Source organism: Myotis davidii, unplaced genomic scaffold (assembly GCF_000327345.1).
Source record: "Myotis davidii unplaced genomic scaffold, ASM32734v1 scaffold111, whole genome shotgun sequence".
Taxonomy (NCBI): Eukaryota; Metazoa; Chordata; class Mammalia; order Chiroptera; family Vespertilionidae; genus Myotis; species Myotis davidii.
In genome coordinates, this window is record NW_006284347.1 from 712,234 (window position 1) to 735,449 (window position 23,216).

General features: G+C 52.7%; 1 protein-coding gene across 2 annotated transcripts in view; it reads left to right on the forward strand.

The window, feature by feature from the left end:
- The window catches only part of CACNA1D (calcium voltage-gated channel subunit alpha1 D), a 306,783-nt gene that overhangs the window by 196,931 nt on the left and 86,636 nt on the right, over positions 1 to 23,216 (forward strand). The window contains exons 9-15 of one of the 2 annotated variants that reach the window (XM_006754674.2): positions 208 to 377; positions 14,205 to 14,292; positions 14,555 to 14,614; positions 15,651 to 15,677; positions 20,557 to 20,717; positions 21,578 to 21,803; positions 21,916 to 22,123. In XM_006754674.2, the coding sequence (XP_006754737.1) occupies positions 208 to 377; positions 14,205 to 14,292; positions 14,555 to 14,614; positions 15,651 to 15,677; positions 20,557 to 20,717; positions 21,578 to 21,803; positions 21,916 to 22,123 (940 nt within the window). The remainder of the gene's footprint in view (positions 1 to 207; positions 378 to 14,204; positions 14,293 to 14,554; positions 14,615 to 15,650; positions 15,678 to 20,556; positions 20,718 to 21,577; positions 21,804 to 21,915; positions 22,124 to 23,216) is intronic. The other variant, XM_015571127.1, reaches the window with a different exon arrangement.

The window sequence follows — 23,216 nt, forward strand, 5'->3', positions numbered from 1 at the left end:
TGTGGGGTGGTCTCTGCAGCTCTCACTCACAGTCTTGCTTGGGAAGCCACTGCCCTGTCTGTCCACGTGTGTGGCCCTGTTGCTGTGCTCGTGTGGCTGCACTCGCGCCGTGTGTCCTGCCACGAGCCCTGGTGCCGCAGGGCAGACGGCTCAGGCTGCGGGTCCCCGTGGGGTCCTGACATGTGCCTCTTCTCTTGCCCCCCTCAGAGAATTCTCAAAAGAAAGGGAGAAGGCGAAGGCCCGGGGCGATTTCCAGAAACTGCGGGAGAAGCAGCAGCTGGAAGAGGACCTGAAGGGCTACTTGGATTGGATCACCCAGGCGGAAGACATTGATCCTGAGAATGAGGAGGAAGGAGGAGAGGAAAGCAAACGAAATAGTATGTAGCGCCTTCCCACTCCTGACCAGTGCGGTGCGATGCAGAGCTGCCCGGCAGCAGGCCTTCCTGCCCCCTGACCCGGCCTGAGACCCAGGGCCCCTCAGCCATCGGTTCCCTCTGCCTGCACGTCCGAGAGCACAGTGCATGTACCTGCCTCTGAATTTCTGCCGAGAGGTGGATTTTAGAGTTGTTTCTGGTCACGTGGCTTTACGGTGGCAGAGGGTCAGACAGACTCACCCATGGCCTCAGGGATTCAGTAAGCCCCTCGGAGCGGGACCAGGTGTGGGAAGAGCCCATTCACCTGCATCACAGGAGACAAGGCTGTGTTTCCTCCCCTTAGTGAGCAGTGTTACCGGAACTTGGAGAGCAGGGGCCCTCTCTCCCCCTCTCTCCCCGTCTGTTGCCTGAAGCAGCTCCCACCTGTGCCAGCCAGGGGAAGCCAAATGCTTGGCCCCATTCAGGGCTGGGAAGAAGCCAATTCTGGGCAGCGTTAGGAGGCATGTGAGCCAGTGTGGCTGCTGTGGAGCCCACCCCTCTGGGTCCCCACACGGACACCAGGCACCCTCAGTACCTCCTACCGTAATAAGGCCCAGTGCTCAGTCGACCACCGGAATTCACTGTCAATGTCCATCAAGACCATAGACATAGTCTTACCATAGACTCTTCTCCCAGGCGTGCTCTTCCTCTCCTGGGGTCACCTGTGCCTCGGGTAAAGTGCGTGCTGACATTTAGCAGTGGATTTGACTAAGATGTTTGTGATTTGTTTCCAATCTAGAATAGTTGGTAGTAAAGACCGACAACCTATTGCAGAGGTGTATGTCCATCGAGAGGCCTGGGAGACCAAGCTAGGCACTACCTCTCAGAAGACGGCCGAGGGAGCTCCAGTGAGCAGAGCCCCTCAGACGTCATGCAGCCGTTTCTTCATTCAGCAGGGCCAGTGCTGATGCCGAGAGGACTCCTGAGATGGAGAGGCTGTGTGTGCCCCTTCTGCGGAAGGCCATGCCTGCACACACACACAGGTGCAGCAAGGAGACAGACACAGGCCGGAAGGGCGGCAGGCGGTGTGCTGGGGGCTGAGAGGACAAAGGGCTGTAGGAGAGAGCTGTGGAGGCATTGGGCCTGGGCCCTGAAGGTTGGATCTGAGATATGTCACAGCTCAGGGTCAGGAAACATCCTGAGCCATGGCAATGGCATGAGGAGGACATCGAGGTGGGCAAACTAAGGCTTAAGGAGGAAGCGATGGGCTATTGGTTTGGCCGGAATCCAGAGGGTGTGCAGGTCAGGGAGACATGAAGCAGGGAGAGTGAGGCCAATCTATACTGCATCTGTAGGCAGTGGAGTGTGGGGGCTGAGGCCCATGCTGAAGGGGATTCTTTTCTTGACTGAGATGGCATTCGGTGACTTCTAGCCTGGCACTCTGAGGCTGTGATGCCATGGGGAGTGAGGGTTTCCTGCTATCATGGATGCAAATGATCGCTTGAGTCCTGTGTGCCAATGGGGGAGCCATGGAGTGCAGGCTGCTCTGCTCTCCTCCCCCTCCCTCTTCTTCCAGGTCTCACCCACTGCTCCTCAAGGAAGAGCCTGGTGTCCACCACCTAAGGATTAGGAAATTGCAGGGGGATTTCTAGTGCTGACTGTGCTTGCCAAATTTGAGATCAGAGTTTATAAGCAGAAGTTTAAGTTCCAAGCTTGGTGGTATCCTCTAGATGTTGGGTATAAGAGTGTCTGCATGTCCTTGGCACAGCACTCCCCGATGTGAGAGCCAGCCTGAGTCCCCAGGGCCTTCCCACCTGCAGCGTGGCGGGCAACTTGTGTGCAGCTTGGGGAATGCCTGCTGTGCTCTTACTAGCATTTTTGTGTAAAATGCTGAAGACACCCTTCCTTCTTCTCAGCAGAGTGCCTTTCTTTGCTCTCTTAGGCGTGTCCTGTAGGGAGCCGAGTGAGGCGGTCTTGCAGGCTGATGACCTTTTATCTCTATTGCTCCACCTCCAGAAAGAGACAGGGACCCATGTAGTGTTGGCAGCCTCAGTTGTGGTGGGATCCTTTTTATGGCCTGTGATTGGGGAGTAGGGATGTTCGTGGATTCGAGGCATTGCCTTCTGGTAGTCCTGCGGGTCCACGCTGTGTCTTAGCCCAGCATTCCCTGTGTCCTGCTGCTGCCTGATGACACAATCAGTGCCTCTTCCATTGGAGACCTTGCCGTGGAGGGAAGACGGGAAAGCGGAGCCTCAGAGTAAAGCAGTGGACAAGCTGGTGCCGTAGTCAAGGGCCAGCAGCCTGCTGTGGGAGCCAGAGGGCTCAGCGATGCAGCTAGCGGGAATGCAGGGAAGGCTCCGTGGAGGAGGTCGAGATCCTGCTGAGCTCTGAGGGATGAGCCTCCTCGCTTTTCAGACTGAGGAAAGGGCATGAACCAGGTGAGGAAGCTTACAAAAGTAAGCCCTTAAATGCATCACTTAGTAAGATAATCAAGGAAAGGAACGCCCTTCAAAAGTTGTAAATCCTCAGAGTTCACTTCCTAGCGGGGGCTCCCCGGCCCCTAAAGCTGCACTGGGTCTCAGGATCGTCAGCCTGGTGGCTCCTGCTGCCCACAGTGATGCGTGACGCTGCCTGCGGAGCCAGCTGGGCAGGCGTCTGATCCAGAATAGCACATCCTTCGCGGGGCACCCTGTTATTCGCCAGCCTCGTTTGCCAGGTGCTGTGGTCTCCCGTGGAGCGAGTCTCGCAGTTTTTCCTGAGTCATCAGAGCTCAGAGCCCTGATGATTAGGGTTGGAAATGCAGACATAAATCCCGGGCTGTGGGAACACGTTGGGGTGTAACTGACTTAAGAGAGCCCCACTCTCCTCCCGACGAGGAAGTGGGCCTCCCTGCATGTATTGCCAGCAGCTCAGACCTGGAGAAACATCACTGTGGGCTTCCCTGCGACCTCCTGTGGCTACTAGCCATTTTCCTCTTGTCCCAGCCAGAAACCACAGGGAGAGGGTTTCCACAGGCCCATGTAGACCTCTTCACCAACAAACAGAGGTTGACTTGCCACCTGCACACCAGGCAAGGTCTCTGCCATCTGGTAGCAGGCAGAGACGTGTGGGCATGGCTGGTGCCAGCGAGCCCTTTGCGTGTGTTAGATCGATGCCCACACACCTCACACACCAGCCTGTTCCTGCCCTTCTCAGGTGGGGACTGGATGGGATTCCCCAGACACTGAAGAATTAGGTGACAGTGTGAGAAGTCCTTCCTATGGCCCAGCTCAGTTGAGAGGAGCAGAGGGGAGGAGAGGAGGCCATTAACAACAGCAGGAGTCACGAGCCCACGGAGGGGGCGCTGGGCTGGAGGTCAGTCTGACGCCCCTTCCCTGGAGCTGGCTGCGGCTAAGTTTTGTGACTTGGAATTTGGACTTGAGTGTTAGGCACATTACCCAACATCTCTGAGCCCTATTTCCTTGTCTGCAAGAAGGGGGTCAAGATATTTGCCCATAGGGTTGTCATGAGGGTTAGAGGTTCGATAGCTGGTAGGAGCCACCACAGCTGTAGGTCTGTGCTGCTGCTCTTGTCATCAGACTGCAGTAGAACTTGACTGAAACAGAGTTATTTTTGCAGATGCTACTGGACCTCTGCCCAGCCTCAGGGTGAGGACCCGTTTTAGGACCAAGTCCCTACACTGTGCTATTTAGAAACTATAAGGTTCCCAAGTCGTGATGGAGAACAAACTTGACCTTTCAAGATACTTTCAAGATACTGTGGCACAGCTTTCTGGCCCTGAAGCCCATCTAGTGGGTCGATGCTTCTGTCAGAGGACAGATGTCAAGTGTTTGGACCTGTGCACATATTATCTTTTCTTTCTGATCTTCTAAATGTAATTTTCTGCATCGTGGTACCCAACTCTGGCTACGTACGTGACAACCCCCTGGGAGCTCGAATGCTTCCCGATGCCGCCCCCACCCCCTCGCTGATTAGTTGGTCAGTGATGGGACTCGATGTGACGTGGCTTTATGTACAGTCTCCTGGAGGTTGCGTGTAAAGCCAGGCTGGGAACTCCTGAGTGCCCCCCAGCCCCCCGCCCACCCCCACTGAGGAGCACACTGGTCTAGGCTAAACCTTGAAGGAAGATAAAGGAGAGGCAGACAGTCCCTCCCGGGCCGTGTGGTGGCTGCATGGCTGTGGCCCTGGCTTCCTGCGTTCACGGGCCACTTACCTAAAATGTCAGCCCCATACATTTGCTGTTAGAAAGCTGGTATCACACAATTAATTGAATGGGCAAAATTTCCTTGGAAGTTAGTTCCTGAGCATTTGGGAAATTTTCAAGGATAATTTAACTTTTTGCTGAGCTTCAAATTCCGTAAGAAACCCTGCCAAATCTCCAAGCGATTTTTTAGACGTATGCAGCTGCTTCCGAGTGAACAATGGGGTTTTTCTAGGGCCATTAAAATCTGAAAGCCTAAAATTCTATTTTAAACTCTTCTCATTGTCAGTGATTAGTCTTAAAAAATGGCATTAAAAATAATGAAATGGTTTTAAAGGAGCTCATTCTGAAGTTGGGGCCAGAAATCCGGGCCAGTTCACGGTGGGAACTATGAGTGATAGACAGTCCCCGTGAGAGGCGATACTGATGCTCAAAGACAGGGCGGGGGTGCCTGAAGCTCCACCTCTGAGCACAAGGAGAGCCTGAGTCTTCATCAGGGGCCCAGGCAGAGGCTGTGAGCACCGCCCCTGCCCGCCTCCCCTGGGACCCTGCCCCTCGGGCCTCGGGGCACAGGTGGCCATGGCCGTCGCCTCCCTTCCGCACCTGCCACCCCGATGACTTTTGTGTCTGATTTGAGGCTGGGCAGACAAGAGTGATGGGGTAGCTGTTTGCAAGCACACAGCATGGACATTTTCTGGTCCTGTTTCAAAGGGTTATGTTTCAAAATTTGATTTCTGAAATGGCTTTCATCTCAAGAAAACTACCTCAGGGCACAAGTTCCAAGCGAAAAACCTTCACTTAAAAGCTGTAACGCAAACAGCAGCAGTTAGAGCTGCATGTGGCAGACATGGGTCCAGGCGGCCGTCCTCCAGAGCAGCTGGCCGGGGAGGGCCGGGCGCTGGGGTTGCGGGAGACACCGGCTTCCCTGGGTGGTCCTGGGAGCAGTGTGTAGCCTCCTAAAGCTGGAGGGAGACGAAGCGGAGGGTGGTCACCCCGCTGGAGACAGGGAGGAGGAGGCACTCCTGCCAGGTTCACCGAGTCCCAGTCAGGGTTGTTTTTTCTGCTTTTAATGTATTTGAATTACAAAAGAAATATTTACCCACTGTAAGGAATCCATATAATATCAAAGTATATAAGGCAAGAAATAACATTCTCTTGCCTCTCTTCTGAGAGGGAACCAGACTTGGCAGTGGGGGCCTCCTCTTTCCTACCTCATTTGTTCCCAGAAGGAATAAGGACACAGGATTTTGCACAAACAGCTGGCCCCCTGTCCCACCAGGAGATCGCCCAGCACAGCTGGCCCCCTGTCCCACCGGGAGATCGCCCAGCATAGCTGGCCCCCTGTCCCACCAGGAGATCGCCCAGCACAGCTGGCCCCCTGTCCCACCAGGAGGACAGCTATCCATATTTTTAAGACAACGCCTTGGCTACTATTAATAATTTGCCACAGTAAAAGCTGTCCCGATGGACTGTATGTAGCACATGGACCTCCGCTTTGTGGGAGTTGTCAGGGTTGCAGTTTTAGTCTTGTTGCTGTGACCGTCTGGCCGTCTTCTGTGCCGTGAGACTGCACGTGCACATGGGGGCAGGAATGGGGTCTGTTTCTGCTCTTCATTGTGCTGGCACCTGGGGCAGTATTTGTCACATGGTATTTGTTGAAAGAACACAGACTAACATCTCACATTTGTCAAGTGCTCCCGTCAGACACCGCTTTAAGGGCTGGGGCTGCATTAGCCCATTGTTCCTCAGCAGCTCTGTGAGACTAGGACTTGACAGGTGAGGAAACTGAAGCATAAAGAGGTTTGGGAGCTTCCCAGGGCCCCGTGACTGTCAAGTGGCAAAGCTGGGATTTTGAACCCAAGGTTCTGCCGCAATCTGCACATAGCCATCGCTGATCCCCACAAAGGCGTGCAGCTGTGTCTAGGCCCACACGTTCATGTGCTTGTGGGAGAGCTCATCCGAAAGGGTTTTTTCTGGGTCAAAGAGCATGCCCTTTAGAAATACAGGTGCTATGCCAAGTGACAGCAGTTTACATTCCCACGGATGGGTCCATGCAGGCCCTCGCCCACTTGGCGTTCCTTCTGCAGGTCCCTTCCTGGAGCATGTGGCCTCGGCAATAAGGACTAGTCCGCGTGGAGCGACCGCCATATCACAGACCCTGTCATTTCTCTCGTGACCTGGTAGTGGAGTTGTAGTTATAATGGTTGACCGCGCCTTGCCAAAGCCTAGCATGCCACTTGTATTACCACATTTGCTAGTTTCCTCTGAAAGCAACCCTGTGAAGTGCAGGTCCGACCACTATTAACATCTGATGAGGGATGAAACCGAGGCTTAACCAAATCAGGTAACCCGCCCATGGTCATCCAGCCAGAAAGTGGCAGGCTGGGTTTAGACCTGATCTGTCCAAGTCCAGAGCCTCCTCTTCTAGCACCCGGGCGTCCTGCCCCAGATAGCAATACTGGCTGGGCTCGAACAGCCAGCCGGTCAGCACCCAGGACTCCTGACTCCCTCCAAGTGCCAACTCCCTAACGTCCTTTTTACCCTTCGTAGAGGGGAGGTCAGACCCTGGAAACCTCTGCCTACAGAGGGTAGATTGGTTGTTTATTGTAGTTGGTTGGTTATTTAGGACAGGTTCTTAAAGACAGGTACTTCGTATACTCGCTATAAAATGCGCGCTTGCGCTCCCTGGCCAGGCCCTGACCGGTAGGTTTCCTCGTGGGACAGTTTGGGGTTTTGCGTGTCAGAGCCCCTGGAAGTCTGCACCTCCTGGGTCCTGGGGCCCTGTTTGTGGTGCTCTTGCTGCCCTCTGCTGAACTGTAATGAAATTGCTTGTGTTCAACCTGAAGGGGTCACCCTGGCCGACTTGCTCAAAGAGGACAAGAAGAAAAGGAAGTTCCTCTTTCGCCAGCGCAGGGCTAAAGATCACGGTAAATGGCTGGGACGGAACTCTGTCTCCAGCAGGCTCTTCCCCGAGACCCTGACGCCTCTGCCCGCAGAGGGGTTGTGTGTGTGCATGTCCGTGTGCTGCGTCTGCAGGTGCCTGTGTGTTTTACTTGCTTGATTTCTTGGAAACTTGCTCATGTTGTTTTCTTGTCTTTCCCCAAAGCGTTTATCTTTGCCAAGACAGCATTGCAATCTCCTTTCAACGTGAACTGTACTTTTTAAAGAGGCAGTTGATCCAACTCAGAAAATGTATTTAACCCAGCATGAATAGTGTTAGTCTGGGAGACAGACTTTTTTGAACACTTTTCCCACAATGATGCTTTTTCATCTAAAATGTTCCCGTGTAGATGAGAGTCCAGTGATGTAACTGGACGGGTGCTTTCCCCAGGGTACGTTTTTCAGGTGGCCTCTTGGCCTTGCACTCCCTGGCAGGTTTGCCCAGGACCCTGTTCAAGCGAGTAGGCCTGTTTCACCCAGAAGTTAAAAACATACTTCCAGGCCCTTGCCGGCGTGGCTCAGCGGTTGAGTGTCAATCTATGAACCCAGAGGTCACGGTTTAATTCCCGGTCGGGGTGCATGCCCAGGCTGCGGGCTCGATCCCCTGTGCGGGGTCTGCAAGAGGCAGGCGATCACTGATTCTCTCTCAACATTTATGTTTCTATCTCTCACTCCCTCTCCCTTCCTCTCTGAAATCAATACAAAAATATTTAAAAAAAATACATATATACTTCTAGGAGGCAAAGATTTTTGGGTCCTTGCCTTTGCAAGGAGGAATGAGGAAAGGACTCAGGTGGGAAGTAGTGAAGTCACCAGCTATGGTCTAAAATAATGCCAAACATCGCCCCTCAATGGGAGCCCTGGGGTTAGCAGCAGGGCCATCGCCGTGCAGGGCAGTTTTGGGAACTGGCACCCTGTCTGCCTGCAGAGGCACCGCTGTGGTCCCACAGCAGCCTCTGCACACCACGCAGTCCCCTACCTGCTGCCACCCCATCGGCCCTGGTTAGGCCGCTCTGCAGGAAGGCAGACTCTGTGTGAGAGGAGATAGGCTGCGGGCACACAAAGCCAGCTGCTGAGAGAGCAGAGGGGCGGGCGGCCCTGTTTTCTCGGGAGTGACGGTGGGAACGCTGAGCCCAGAGGTTACGGGAATTGGGCTGGAACCAGCCACGGTGGTCTGGCTGGAGGCTGTATGAGGACCCTGCTCTCGGCAGAAGGCCTGCGAAGGGAAAGGGGCAGAGGCTGTCGGATAAAAGCCCCTCGCTATTCCGAGAGCCCTTGTGGCTGCAGGAGGAAGAGGACAAGGAGTAGGACCTTGCCTGACAGTGAGTGGGCAGGGAGTTGAGGGGTGAGGGGGAGACGGGGCCGACTTGCTCAGCTTCAGTGTTTTCCAGGAAGAGGCTGGGCTGGCTGCAGCTGCTGGGGCCTCCGCAGGGAAAAGGGGCTCCAGCTAAGCAGGAAGCACTGTCATGGACGCCAGGAAGCACGCTGGCAGAGACTGCCGCGGCTGCACCTCTGTGGAGGTGGCCTCGAGAAGAGGAATGGGTTCTGTCCCCAGAAGGGACCCCGCTTTGGGCTTCTGGGTCCCTCCCCTCCTCAGCCAGCATTTGGGGCTTCTCTGTTAGCTTTCTGAGAGGTCTGCAGGGAGAGGACGCAGCATCACATTTTCAGGAAACTGTGTTTTGAGCAGGGGAGGTCTCCTCTTGACTGAGGCAGTCAGGTCCCCGAGGGAGGCGCTGACGTTGCCGGGGACACGTGGGCAGAGGCTGTTGCGTGGATGCTGTGTTCCCATGTCACTGGTCACATAGAAATAGTCATGGTCTGGGTGTCATTCTTGCTTCAGACACAGAAACCTTGGTCTGGCCTTGACCCACATTCTCCAAGAAGAGTCTGGCTTCTTTACAGCAACACGAATCTGTTACCCGGTAATGGCTGAGCATGTCACCACCAGCAGGCACAGGCACCTTCCTCAGGGCTTGTCATGGCACTGCTCATGCTTGTCGTGGAAAGAAGATAAAAACACAAGGCCTTGGCTTTGGATCCCCCCTCTCCGCGGAAGGCAGCCATGCCCGCCACTGCTTGGTTGTCCGACCTCACCCCTTACCCTTCCTTTGAAAGGAGTGAGAAGCTTTTAGGCTGCTGGACATGGAGGGGGATGCTGACAAAGCCCCAAGCCCGCGAGAAAGCCTGCTCTACGGAGGCAACAGGAGTGAGGCTCCTGGAGGCCAGGACACCTGTGGACTCAGTGTGGCTGGCTCGGGGCTCTCGGGGGCTGCTCCTCCCTGTGCTTCTCCAGGCCCCAGGAGGTGACTTCTGGGGACCCTCCTGAGGGGTGGGGAGGGGCTTCCCGTCCTGCTCATTCCCTGCTCCCCTTGCTGAGCTCGGGGAACACCAGGGAAAACCCCCTGGTGCTGGGAGCCAAACCAGACAGCCTGTGGGCGTTTCCTCTTTACACAGTTGCGGCAGGTCAGAGGTCAGTGGGTCTCCGAGATGATATTACCCAACAGCTCATTTTCCGCATTAGATGACCCAGGCCAGGAGGGAAAGGGTCTTGTCCCCACATCGCCAGGGACAAAGACTGAATTAGCCTCCATCACTGAAGGAAGTTGGCCTGAGATTCTGCTGTGCGTGTTAATGGTGAACATAATTTTGGGGCTGCCTACTTGGACCCATGCACAGACTCATCCACGGTGTGTTATGTGTCTATGTGCACGCACATATACGTTTGTCTGTAATTTCCCTTTGAATTCACAAGCCAGGCCGATTTTGTTGCGAGGTATGTTGTCCTTCAGAGTGAGAATAGAGAGAGGAATGAACAATTTTACTGGTGAAAATGCTTGTTGTTGTGCTGGCCAGAGAAAGTGTGTTTCCCTGGTTTATTTTGTGTGGCGTTGCCTAGGATGGCATCAGGGCCAAGTGATACGATCTTAGAAATAATGTGACCCAGGCTGGCACCTCTCATCTACAATCCGGGGTGCGCTGGGCTGCTGCCCCGCCTCCTCTCCTCACCGACAGCAGCATTTGGGGCCCCTCCACAGTGCACTCACACTCAGAGCCTAGGCCTCCATCCCAGAGACCCCAGTGCCTGGAATAGACCAGAGAGCAGAGGCTGCGAGCTTCCCCAGCTTTTCAGCAGGTAAATTGCAGTGCAAGCCAGCATCCCCCTAAAGGCACCAGGCTTGTCCTAATGCCTGGTTTCACTCAGATTCACGGAAAATAGTTTTTAAGTTTATATTTAAAAACTTCCTCGACAGAGCTCTGAAAATTCCCTGGAGCGTGTGAGGTAGAAGGACTGACAGCGTCGCCGCATGCAGACGGTCCCTGCTTGCTTCTGCGGAGGGTCTGATGCAGGCAGGTGACGCGGTGGGCTCCGGGGGTCTCTCTGCTTGGCCTGGCCACTGGTCAGCCATCAACACCGGGTCCCACTGAGGCAGACACAGTGCAGTGGGTTAGGGAGACAGGCATGTGTTCAGTCATTTGCCTGTGGCTTTACTTATGTGGGTTTCTACCATTCTTTCTGTTTGGACTTTTATAAAGTCTAAACGATCACCTTATCAGCTTGAATTTTGTGCTGTCTCCCTTCTGGGCTGATCTGCGGTAAGTGGTCAGGCTCTATGTTGTGTTTCTCGGGGTTAATCGAGGTCACTAGGACAGCGAACCAGTGCTGATGGATAAGGGGCTTGCTTGGCCTTTGGGACTTTTTAGTTTGTGGCATTTTAAGTATAACCCCCCGTACACACCAGCATATACCAGCATCAGAGTGTACACCAGCCTATTCAAGTGTGTGTCCGAGCCGCAGGGCGGGTGGCACGTAGGAAGGGTGCTGAGGGGAAGCAGGAGAACTTTCTCACGCTGAGCTATGTGCCTGAGCAGACAGAAGGGCTGCCAGGGCCCCAGCCCGAGCCTGGATCCTCTGCTCAGAATCAGGAACTGGACCAAGGTCCATGGCCAGGACCAAATGAGGTCACCCCATTCTAGCATAGTCACCGTCCTCTCCCTCTCTCCCTCCACCCGCCTCAGCCCTGGCGACATCCTTCTGGAATAGACTCATTTATTATGGCTCTGTAGGTGTCAGATACTTGTAACGGAAAAGTTGCTGTCCCCACAACAGGCTAAGTTAGAGAGAAATTGCTGAGTGCAGGGCAGGAGAAGTGCCAACCAAGAGTAGCCGCAAGTGTGGGAGACTTCACACCAGAGGCCTCCGTGCAGTGATGGAGGTGGTCGGGGGAGCGACACTGGACTTGGGCCACACGGGGAGTGTTGCTTTGCGTCCAGAGAGCCCCACGAGAGCTTTGCCAAGATGACAGAGCTGCCGTTCGTGATTGCCTGGCACTGAGGACCCATCCAGGGTAACCCACGATGAGGGGACCCACTCCAGCCCCGAGATGTAGGTACCCACATTTTGCAGATGGGAATGTGGAGCCTCAGAGAACTCGGGTCACAAACATGAAGTTAAGGTTAGATCTGGCCGACACGAGAGCCTACCATCCCCTCCACATGAAGGATGGAGGCAGGAGGACTTCTCTCCCGGGAAGCCCTGGAGCTGGGCCTCCCAGTTAGTGTCTCTGTGCTGCTGCTGGGGGAGTTTGGCTCTTTTTCTTCTCTTTCCCCCACTTAGTCTAGAGAGGAACTCGTGCCTTTCATCCAGTCCTAGCTGGCACCCGGCCAGAAATGCAAAGGGAGGCCCCCTCCCCACAGGCAGTATGCACTGTAATCTGCTTCAGTCGTACTGTTTGAAAATGAAGCTTCAGAAATGAAACGCAGCAACTGTATTTGCTCACATCACGGGACATGGCCCCAGAGAATAACAAGCCACAAGACTCAGCCTATTCAGGAGATGTTTGCTCTTTTTGAAATAATAACTAAAGTTATGATGTGCGTTAATACCAGAACCTTGAAGTAGTGTACTGTGAGAGGCGGAAGTGAGCTTTGAGCGTGTGGAGTTGGCATGATCAGGACACTAACGCTGGGAGTCAGGACCCACCTGGGCCTGAGGACCCCACAGCCCCCATCCCGAGTCATGGTGCTCACACCTTCTGACCTCAGACCACCAGGAAGAACTGCCGCAGAGATGGCTTGTGGTCATGTTTATAAGGAGCTCCCACTGTGATGTTCTTTGTCTTGTTCTTGAAAAGAAGACTGGCCCCATGGGAAGAACCCATAACAGTGAACTTTGTTGAATTTTATGAATTTTTAGTCTCTCGCCGAAGCCAAGGCATGGGACGGTCATGGGACAAATTGCAGGAGTATCTTAGATTCTCTCTCCCTCTCTCTCTGGAACTTTCTGTTAAAGGTTTTTTTCATGATTGGATTGTTGTGGGGTGTTTTTTTTTGGGGGGGGGGTTGTTTTGTCTTTATTTTTGCATGGAGTTGTGAGAATGTAAATCAAAGTATGTAGTTGCTTTCTTTCGACTTACCTAAGAAAGAAAAAGGTTATTCCACGAGAATACCGGGTGTGTGCTGTGGGTCTAGAATTCTGCCCATGTTGCCTTTCCGTTGAAACCTTGGCCTACAGCTGGTTGCTGGACGTGGCTATCGAGACTCCCACCCACAGACTCCGTTTCCTGGGTGCTCTCAAAAGGAGCCGGATCTTCTCTGTCGCTCTCAGAACAGATGTTTCTCAGACCTCTGGGCCCTTTGAGTCAGGTCCCCTTCATCCATCCTTGTCATCACACCATGTCTATTGCCCGAGCAGGGTCAGCAGCTGCGTACTACACGTTTCAGGTTCCTTGTCCAGCCCCTCGAGGAGGGAGGGAGGGTAAGGCGGAGTCTATATTTCTGTATTTCACAGTTAATTAAACCCATCTGGGGCTTGCCTCTCCCGCTGGCCCTCCAGGGCAGCCAGTGCCGTACCCTCTGGGCGCCCGCACCTCCGTCACCTGGTCTCCAGCACATGCTCGTGATGTTTATGGGGCTAAATCAAGTGGATGCAAACCAACAACCAAGTGCCAGACGGTGGCTCGGGTGGGTCCCTGGACCTCCCGACACCAGTGGGTGCATTTCCACATTTCCTCCGCTTGTGGCGGAGTGAGGCATGCCCAGGGACATGGCGGCGCTGGGACCACAGTCAGCTCTGCCCTGGTCACGGGTGGGAGGAGACCTCCCTAGTGCTCTCGCCCGGCTTTGGTGGTGAGAGCCTCTTCATAATTGGCTTCACAAGATCACGTCTAAAGATCAGAGAAGTTAACTACAACTGAGTAGGGTTTTAAACTGTTTAAAAGATTTGGTGCCTGGTACCTCCTGTACTCCTCCACCCACAGCTCCTCCCCTCGGATATATTTAAAATAAGAATGTGTTCATGACGTGTTGGTCTATCCACAGGTTTTCTAGAGTCCACCTGCCGGGGCAGCAAGGTGTCCTGAGATGTCTTGGTGGCCTCGGGGCAAACCTGGAAACCAGGAGAATAAGCTGGTACCAAGCGCAGGGCAGGGTCCTGTTTGGTCCGTAGGCTGCTCTTCTCGGGAAACGTCTGGATGGACAGAATTTCTTCCTGATGGGGCCCTGGGCTTGCTGGGCAGGGCATGGGAGCAGAGGCTCCCCTGCGTGGAGGTGCTGGCTTCTCAGCCCTTATGCTGGTCCAGCGCCCGAGGGCCCTTCATTGTCCACCTCCTAGGTTCCCAGAGGGCCTGTTGGTGGCGGATCTCACACCGGCCCCTCCGGGGCATGCAGCGCCTCCTGTGCCCTCTCTGAAGTGTTTTCTTCCCCTTCCACAGCCAGCATGCCAACCAGCGAGACGGAATCTGTGAACACGGAGAACGTAAGTGGCGAAGGCGAGAACCAAGGCTGCTGGGGAACTCTCTGGTGAGTGTGGAGGCAACTTACCCTCCTGGCTTCCGCCATCATCATCATCTCAGGGAAGCAAATAGGTGGAAGACACCCCAAATTTCCTTGAAGCCTGGGGGCCATAGCCTCAGGGGCAGGAGGGGTAGGTGGGCTCACCCTGGGCCCCTTGGCCATCCTGCTACCCGGGGCCCCTCCCTGCCTCCTCCTGCAGAGCAGCCATCCTGCTGAGCACCTGCGGCGGGGTGTGCCAGGTAACCCACTGTTCCACTGTGTCCACTAGGTGCTGGTGGAAAAGAAGCGACGCGGCCCAGGCCGGGCCCTCTGGGTGCCTGCGGTGGGGGTAAAGCCCGATTCTCCTCCTGGGCTGGTGCTGGCATCAGTGCTTTGGAGAAGAGCTTGTATGGCAGCGTGGCTGATGAGAATATTTAAGTTTCCTTTGCTCCTGGGTTCTCTCAATCTTATGCACAGCTGCTGGATGGCCAGACCCTGTCCTATGCTTACAGCACTTTATCTTAGGAGCCCTGCACCACCCCCTCCTAACAGTGGAGGGCGCCATCCCATAACCCCCAACCCCCACCCCCATTGGCTTTTTACTAGAGGATTTGGACTGCTGCAGTGGGGGGACCAGCAGGGTGGAATGTGCAGAGTGCAGCCTGCTTTGGGGGGGGACCCATGCAGCTTTGTTTTGTTTGCTTCCATCTGGTATCTTTTAGGTCTTATCTCTGCAAAATGCAGGTGCTGTTTTTAAGAGAATTCGATCTCCTGGGCAGTGCTGCGTAAAAATGATGTGTTATGGGCAGGATACTCAGCAGCTTACAAAGTGCATTTGCCTCCTTTCTCTTGCTCTGCCCTCCCTACCACAATGGAAAGTAGACGGGAAATGGGTTTGTCCTCCCCGTTTGACAGATGAGAACACGGAGGCTCAAAAAGATGTGCCGCTTGCCCAGACTCACGCCGTTAGTGCATAGCAAGGCCCGGACTCCTAGTCCAGTGCTCCATTTGCTAGAGCAGCAGCACATGCTGCTGTTGAGATGTGTGGCTGAGTTGCAGGCAGGAGAGACGCCCGGACTTCAGTTTGGGGGACACAGGTGGGGGAGAGAAGGACCCCTAGAGTCACTGCCTGTGCCATGACTGCTGACAGCATCTGGCTAAGAGCCTTCTCTTGCCAGGGCTTGGGCAGGTGCTCAGCCTGGCCTGCCTGGACCTGCAGCACCTTGCTACTGCTCCGCAAATATCCCAGCTAGCCCGCTGCGGGCACCGGGGGTGCTGAGCCAGGCTGCTGTGCATGGCTCTTCTGATAGCTCCGCTGACATGGTGGGGGAGCATATGCTTAAGCCTTCCTAATAGGAATGATGTTCTTTTTGTCTTTCTTTCAGTCAAGCCATCTCAAAATCCAAGCTCAGGTCAGTATCTTATTTCCATTTTTCTTAGGCATGTGTGTTGGTTGTTCTCTTTAACTTGTGAATTTTGCATGGAGTTGCTCCAGACTTGCATTTGCTCTTTGGGCTGCAGTATTCATATAGAGGATCAATCTGCCCAGGAAACATTAAGCACCCGTCTTGGAGGGCAGGGTAGTTACTGCCGTAGGTGCTAAGGTGCTTGCCCCAACACAAACCAACAAGATGCAACAATTTCTTGCCACTAATCAGCCCTTCATATCCCCCCTAGAGTCCTTTCTCCAGGAGAAATACTTCTTGTCACTTTTCTGCTTAAAAGTTTTTCAACCCTGGCCAGTTTTTTCAGTGGTCAGAGCATCAGTCCACAAACTGAAGGGTTGTGGGTTCAGTTCTGGTTAGGGGCATGTACCTTGGTTGTAGGCTCAATCTCCAGCCCCCGTCACGGCATGTGTGGGAGGCCACCAGTCGATGTGTCTCTCTCACCTTGATGTTTCTCTCCCTCTGTCTCTACCCCTCCCTTTACTTTCTCTAAAAATCATTGTAAAAAATATCCTTGGGTGAGAATTAAGTCCCCCCACCCTGCAAAAATAGTTTTTCATAGAAGGAGGTTCAAAAGGTTTTCTTAGGTGCTAGTCATGTTCTGTTTCTTGGGCTATGACATGGTCAGTTGGTGAAAACTCATTGAAGTGCACATCTGTGATTTGTATATTCTTCCATATAAATGTTCTTTTTCAATTTAAAACATTTTACCACTATATGTAAATTTAAAGACCATAGAGCTAAATGTAAAACCTAAAACTGTAAGCATTCCAGGAGAAAAATCTTTGTGACCCTGGGTTAGGCAAAGATTTTCTTAGACCCAATACGCAAAGCACTGGCCATAACAGAAAAAAATGATAAATTCAACATTAAAACCCCTGCTCTTCAATAGAAAATAAAAAGATAAGCTCCAGACTGGAGGAAAAATATTTGAAAAACATATTTGATAAAAGGCTGATACTCAGTTTATATAAAGAATAGTGTCAATAATAAGGAAGCAACTCAATTGAAAAATGGTCAATAGATTGTAAGAAGCGCATCACCAAAGAAGACAGATGGGTAGCGAATAAGCACATGAAATGACCATTGGTCATTAGGAAAAGGTAAACTAAAATCACAATGCGATACCACTATGTATCTATTAAAAATATCACAATATTAAGGTCTGACAAGGAGGCAATCAATGAGAATTCTCATGCACTCCTACTTGTCAGTGACAGACATTTTTAAAACAAGTTGGTAGTTTCTTATAAAGTTAAACACATATTTACCGTATAATCCAGTAATCCCACTTTGAAGGTATTTATATAAGAGAAATGAAGCTATATGTCTGCATAAAACTTTTTATGTGTTCATGGCAGTGTTATTAATAATTGCCAAAAACTGTAAATAACTCAAATGTTCATCAAATGCTGACTGGGTAGACATATTATAGTTTATCCATATAATGCTAAAATGCTCAGCAATAAAAGGAAAAAACTAATAGAAGCAACAACAGAAATGAATCTGAAAAGTATTTTTTTAATATTTTTTTTTATTGATTTCAGAGAGGAAGGGAGAGGGAGAGAGAGAGAGAAACATCAGAGATAAGAGAGAATCATTGATCAGCTGTCTCCTGCATTGCCCCCACTGGGGATCAAGTCCACAACCTAGGCATGTGCCCTTGACCAGAATTGAACCTGGGACCCTTCAGTTCACAGGCTGACCCTCTATCCACTGAGTCAAACTGGTCAGGCCTGAACAGTATTTTTGCTAAGTGAAAGAAACCAGTCCCTAAAAAGCTATATACAGAGTGTGGCTAAAGTAGGTTTACAGTTGTTTGTATGGAAAATAATACAGTCTATATATATAAAAGGCTAAGCGACAGTCTGACCAGTAGCTATGATGTGCAATGACCACCGGGGGCAGACGCTCAACGCAGGAGCTGCCGAGTTGCGGTGACTTGGCAGCGGTGGTTCTCGGGTGATGCACCCCAGAACCAGAGAGTAGGGAGCACACCCTATCCCTGCAGGCCAGGCCGAGGGATCCCAACTGCCAGAGGGACCCCGCTCACTCCGCCAATGCCCTTTGAGCCCTAGTGCCACCCCAGGTGCAGCCAGCCGGGGAGGGACTGCAGGAGGTTGGCTCCAGGGTGTGTCCAGCCCATCTCACCCAGTCCTGCCCCACCAGCCACCTTCTAATTAATTTCCTTTCAATGTGCACGAATCTGTGCACTGGGGCACTAGTAATCCTATCTAATAAAAGAGTAATATGCAAATTAACAGTCACTCTGCCACTCCATCACAAAGATGGCTGCGCCCATAGCCACAAGAGGGCAGTGCCCAGTCCCCTCAGCCCCGCCCCTTCAGTGTCCAGGCCTGTTGGCCAGGCAGGTGGCGGGGGAGACAAGGGGGGGCAAGGCACTATCCGCCCACTCCGGTGGCTGATCCAGCCTCTCCGCTCCACTGCCAATGGAGTGTCCCGAGGCAGCAGACACGGGAGCGGAGACGGGAGGGAGCGAGGCAACGGAAAAGGGCAGGCTTCGCTCCCTTCTCTGCTTCGCTCCGGCCACAGAAAGCCCTGTTCTTGCAGGAATAGGCCCGAGGAAGCCCTATTCTTGCAGGAATCTTCCTGCAATGGGCCTCTAGTAATAAATAATACAAGAAGAGACTGTGTTTTGAGTACTCACAATTGTAAACCTACTTTTGCCCCACCCTGTGTTGCATAATTCTATTTATAGGACATTCTGGATAAAGCAAAACAATAGGAACAAAAAACAGCTCAGTAGTTGTCAGGGGCTGTGGTGAGGAGAGGAGATTGAGCACAAGGACCATGAAGGAACTCTAGGTGATGGAAACAGTCTATGTCTTAATTGTGGTGGTGGTCACAAATAGTAAACCTAAAAAGAGTAAATTTTATCATCTAAATTATATCTCAATAAACCGGACTTTAAAAATAAAATGAAAAGCCTTCCCATGACTCCCTGTTGCCAGAAGGCAGGCAAATTCCTTCATAATTTGGCCCGTGGCTGAGCATCTGACCTCATCTTTTGATCCTTTTTGCTCCCCACTGCTCTCAGTTTTCAAACATACCACACACACTGTTTCTTCTTACCTAAGTCCCTTTGGTCCTGCAGTTTCCTCTGAGTGGAGTGCCCTTCCCTCTGCCCCCTGGCAAACTCCTACTCAGCCGTGGAGAGGGGATTCTCAGTTTTCCAGCGAAGACTGTCCTGACTCTTACAAAGCATTTGCAGCCCTGGCCGGTTGCTCAGTGGATAGAGCGTATGCCCACAGACAGAAGGGTCTTGGGTTTGATTCCCAGCCTCGGTTGGGTGCATGTGGGAAGCAGCCAATCGATGCCTCCCTCTCTCTCTCTCTCTCTCTCTCTCTCTCTCTCGCTCTCTCGCTCTCTCGCTCCCTCTCTCCACTTCCGCTCTCTTTAAAAATCGGTAGAAAAAATATCCTGGGATAAAGATTTTTTTAAAAGAGCATTTGCAGCTCTTTGCTCCTGTACCTGGCGCCTTGGGAATAACTCTTGGTGTAGATTTATAGTCTATAACTCTGCCTACTTTACAAGGACAGGGGCCACGGGGCTGTGTCTTCCTCATCTCCATCTGCCCAGTGCCTGGCACAGAGCCTGGGCACCCAGTGAGGAGCAAGACGGGGAGTGCTGCAGGGTTTCAGGGGTGTGACGATCATGTCCCTGGATTTGGGAGACACCTATGACTTGTCCTTGTGACAGACCCACCAAGGCTGGCTCCTCTTCAGACCAGTGCGCACCTTGCTTGTGTGGACTGGTCTGTGCACCACTGAGCATCTCGCCCCAGGGACAGTCCTTAGTGTCCCCTGCAGAATTTTTCTTAGCGGCTCCTCATGTTTCCAGCTGCTACTGCCATTGGAAACCACACAGCAAGAGCAATAACAACATGCACCTTGCTTGTTCCAAGTCTTGCTGAAGAGTTAGCACAGATCTCTCTCTGCCTGGCCCCTGGGTTTCAGTGTTTTTAACAGAGCACAGCTGAGTCAGCCGCCTGCAGCCTGGGCACAGCCCGGAGAGTCCTCTGACTCAGCCCCCTGGGCACAGCTCACTTCACCAAGCCATCCTGAGGCAGGGAGTCTTTTCCATGGGGAGCGGGGTAACGGAGAGAATACCTCCCCTCATTACAAACCAGAACTGAAAGTCAGTGAAGGACATGCTACTTGTCTGTTGGACTCGGCTCGTTTTATTTGTACGAAAACATGATTCAATATTGGCTCTTCTCCTGAAGGTATATTTTGAGCATCACTAGTTAGAAAGGGCACCTGATGACTCAGTCTGAAGACTCATGTCCTACTCAGCGTTGACGGCCCTGCCAGGCCCCAGAGAAATCTCCCAGGGTTAAGAAAGGATGGAAATTTCCCTGAAAGGAAAGCTGTGTTTTTGGAGCACTTCGTTGCCTGATCAATTTTGTATGATGATTGAGATGCTGGAAGAGATGTAATGATAAGCTAAGTGGCTCTCTGCACAACAGATCCCTGCGCCATATGGTGGGGATGTGCACTGCATACGTGTGCTACTCCGTTTTGCATCTGCACACGGATCTGTGAATATCTGGGTTTTCTAACTGGCTTGAGGACTATGTAGGACGGCTTGTTGAGTCATGTAAAGCCATCGGAAGGAAACTGATAGCACAATCAAATCAAGAGATAACATTTTAATAAGTTGTATGTGAAGGTCGTCATAATTTGTATTGCAAGGTCTTTCCTTCCTGCACCCCCACCCCAATCTGGACCGCCAGCGTGGGAGACAGGTGCTTTCCCAGTGATGTTTATTGGACACTCAGGTGCCGGATCTGTCACTCAGAGAGTAACGTCTGCTTCTCTTGCAGCCGCCGCTGGCGTCGCTGGAACCGATTCAGTCGCAGACGATGTAGGGCTGCCGTGAAGTCTGTTACGTTTTACTGGCTGGTTATTGTCCTGGTGTTTCTCAACACCTTAACCATTTCCTCTGAGCACTACAACCAGCCTGACTGGCTGACGCAGGTCCAAGGTACAAGCAGAAGCTCTCCTCTTTTTGTTCTGAATGAGGGATTCCTGAGGCTGTCCATGCACGTTAGTCCTACCTGCTCGGTGTGTGACAGGTGCGGGAGCGATTCATTGCGCACTAATGGGAAGAATGTAGGACCGTCCAAACACAGGGTGCACCTGGCGTGGAGGTGCCGGTGATGGGCGCCAGGGCATGCCATCGCCTTTACCCTGTGACAACCCAGCATCGAGGAACCCCCCCCCCCGTCCCCACTAAGGGGAAGCTTTATTTTCCCTTCTGGTATTCTGGGCAAGTGGTGATAGTTCCCCTGCCCCGAACGCCCCAGCCATGTGGTGTGGGAGTTCGTCCTCAGAGACGGTCCATTCTGAGTGTGGCAGTTGTGAGCCATCAAGAAGGCCTGTCTTACATCAGCTTAAATCTGTTTCCGTCCAACTCCCCAGCCTGCCGGGAGGTGTTTTCTGCTGTTAGAAATGACCTGGATAGGCAACTGCTTCTTCTCTCGTGGTGCTGTAAGCAAGACCAAGAGCTTTTGTGACTGATAGGAGCAGGAAATACAGTACGCTGGACTGAATGGAGACGCATGGGCTCCGAGAGCTCAGAGGCATCGGAGGTGACGTGGAGAGCTGCCCCTCCCCATGGCACAGTCAGTGAGACTGAGGCCCAGAGAGACCGGGGGCCCTCTCCTAGTCACACGTCTAGGTAGTGGCGGCAGCAGGACTGGAACCTGGCAGACAAGCAGACCATCGATGTTAGTGCCACGTCTCTGCAATGGAGGCAGTAGCGGAGAAGGGGGCATTCACAGCAGGGACCGGGGGAGGGGAGCAGCGGAGGTCCCTAGGACAGCCGCCCCTTTGTCTTTCCAGATATCGCGAACAAAGTCCTCCTGGCGCTGTTCACCTGCGAGATGCTGGTGAAGATGTACAGCCTGGGTCTCCAGGCGTACTTCGTCTCCCTCTTTAATCGCTTTGACTGCTTCGTGGTGTGTGGGGGCATCACGGAAACCATCTTGGTGGAGCTGGAAATCATGTCTCCCCTGGGCATCTCCGTGTTCCGCTGTGTGCGCCTCTTACGGATTTTCAAAGTGACCAGGTGAGGACGGGGGCACCTTGCTGCGGTGTTTTCTGTGGGCCAGGCGGCAACGCACCGCCTCCCGTCAGGCGATGTCTGCGTTCTGGGCTCACACCCTCACCCTGACTTGTAGGCACTGGACATCCCTGAGCAACTTGGTGGCATCCTTGTTAAACTCCATGAAGTCCATCGCTTCGCTGTTGCTCCTGCTCTTCCTCTTCATCATCATCTTCTCCTTGCTCGGGATGCAGCTGTTTGGAGGCAAGTTTAATTTCGACGAGTCGCAGACCAAGCGGAGCACCTTTGACAATTTCCCTCAGGCGCTTCTCACGGTGTTCCAGGTGAGTCGCCCCTGCCCCCTCCCACTGCCCCTCCCTGCAAAGCCCGTTATGAGGTGCCTCCTTGTCTGTCCACGACTCAGTGAGACAAAACGGTTCTGTTTCCATTAGTCGGCTCCACCCCAGTGATGGATGCTCTGCTACATTTTGTTCCATTTAAGCAATCTCTTTTGCATCTCAATCCTGCTCTCGATGGGATGTGATTTAATGTTTTTGCAAGGCCACAGACCCTGGAGTGTCTGTGAGATCGGCTCTTTTCTGGTTCTGTGCTAATTTTTGATCGAGAGCAAGTTTTGTCATTCTGGCTATAACAGATTTATGCAAAGAAGTGACTTCCAAAGGCCTAATGTTGAGGTGTAGTCAGAGGCATCGGGCTGATAGAAGAATTGTGGCAGCCTTCTGCCCCTTTTCTGTCCTCCCTCGTGTGATGTAATGGGGACACGCGGCCTCTGAGGGTGTCTGTGTGGTTGGGGCCCCTGTGAGCAATTAGGCCGAGGAGCAGGGGACAGGGTGAGGCAGCAGCAGCCTCGCCAGCCCTCCTGGCTGGAAGCCGAGTTGCTCTAACTCCTCTTCATCTTCCTATGTTGTGAGCTGAAGCCCTTCCTTGGACAGAGCCCGGTCGATAAATTTAACCGTCCCGTCTGCCCTTGTGGCTTTTCACATGCAAGTCCGGGCGCTGCAGGCCCTGCTGGAGAGGCCGTGGGGCCGGCGGGAGGGGTAGCGGGCATGGGGGCCTGGGGCTCTCCCAGTGCTCAGCTCTGTGACCCTGGAAAGTCACTGTCCTTTTCTGAAGAGGAGAGGGAGAGAGAGAGAGAGAGACAGGCTAGAGAGGGAATGATCTCTAAGATTCTTTCCCACTTGGCCACTGGAAGTGAGTGGGATTTCTGTCACTGCTACAGGCTGTCAGAGAATTATACTTAATTTTTGAAAAATTTTTGAATTATACTTAATTTGGGGCCACTGATGAGTCACGGGTTTTTCTGATTTCTTCCAGAGAAGCCTGTGCGGTGGTTGTTTTGTAATACATGCATGTGGCACAAAATTCAAACATTGCCAAAGGATAGAAAGTAGCAATCAAGTCCCTTCACTCCCTTCC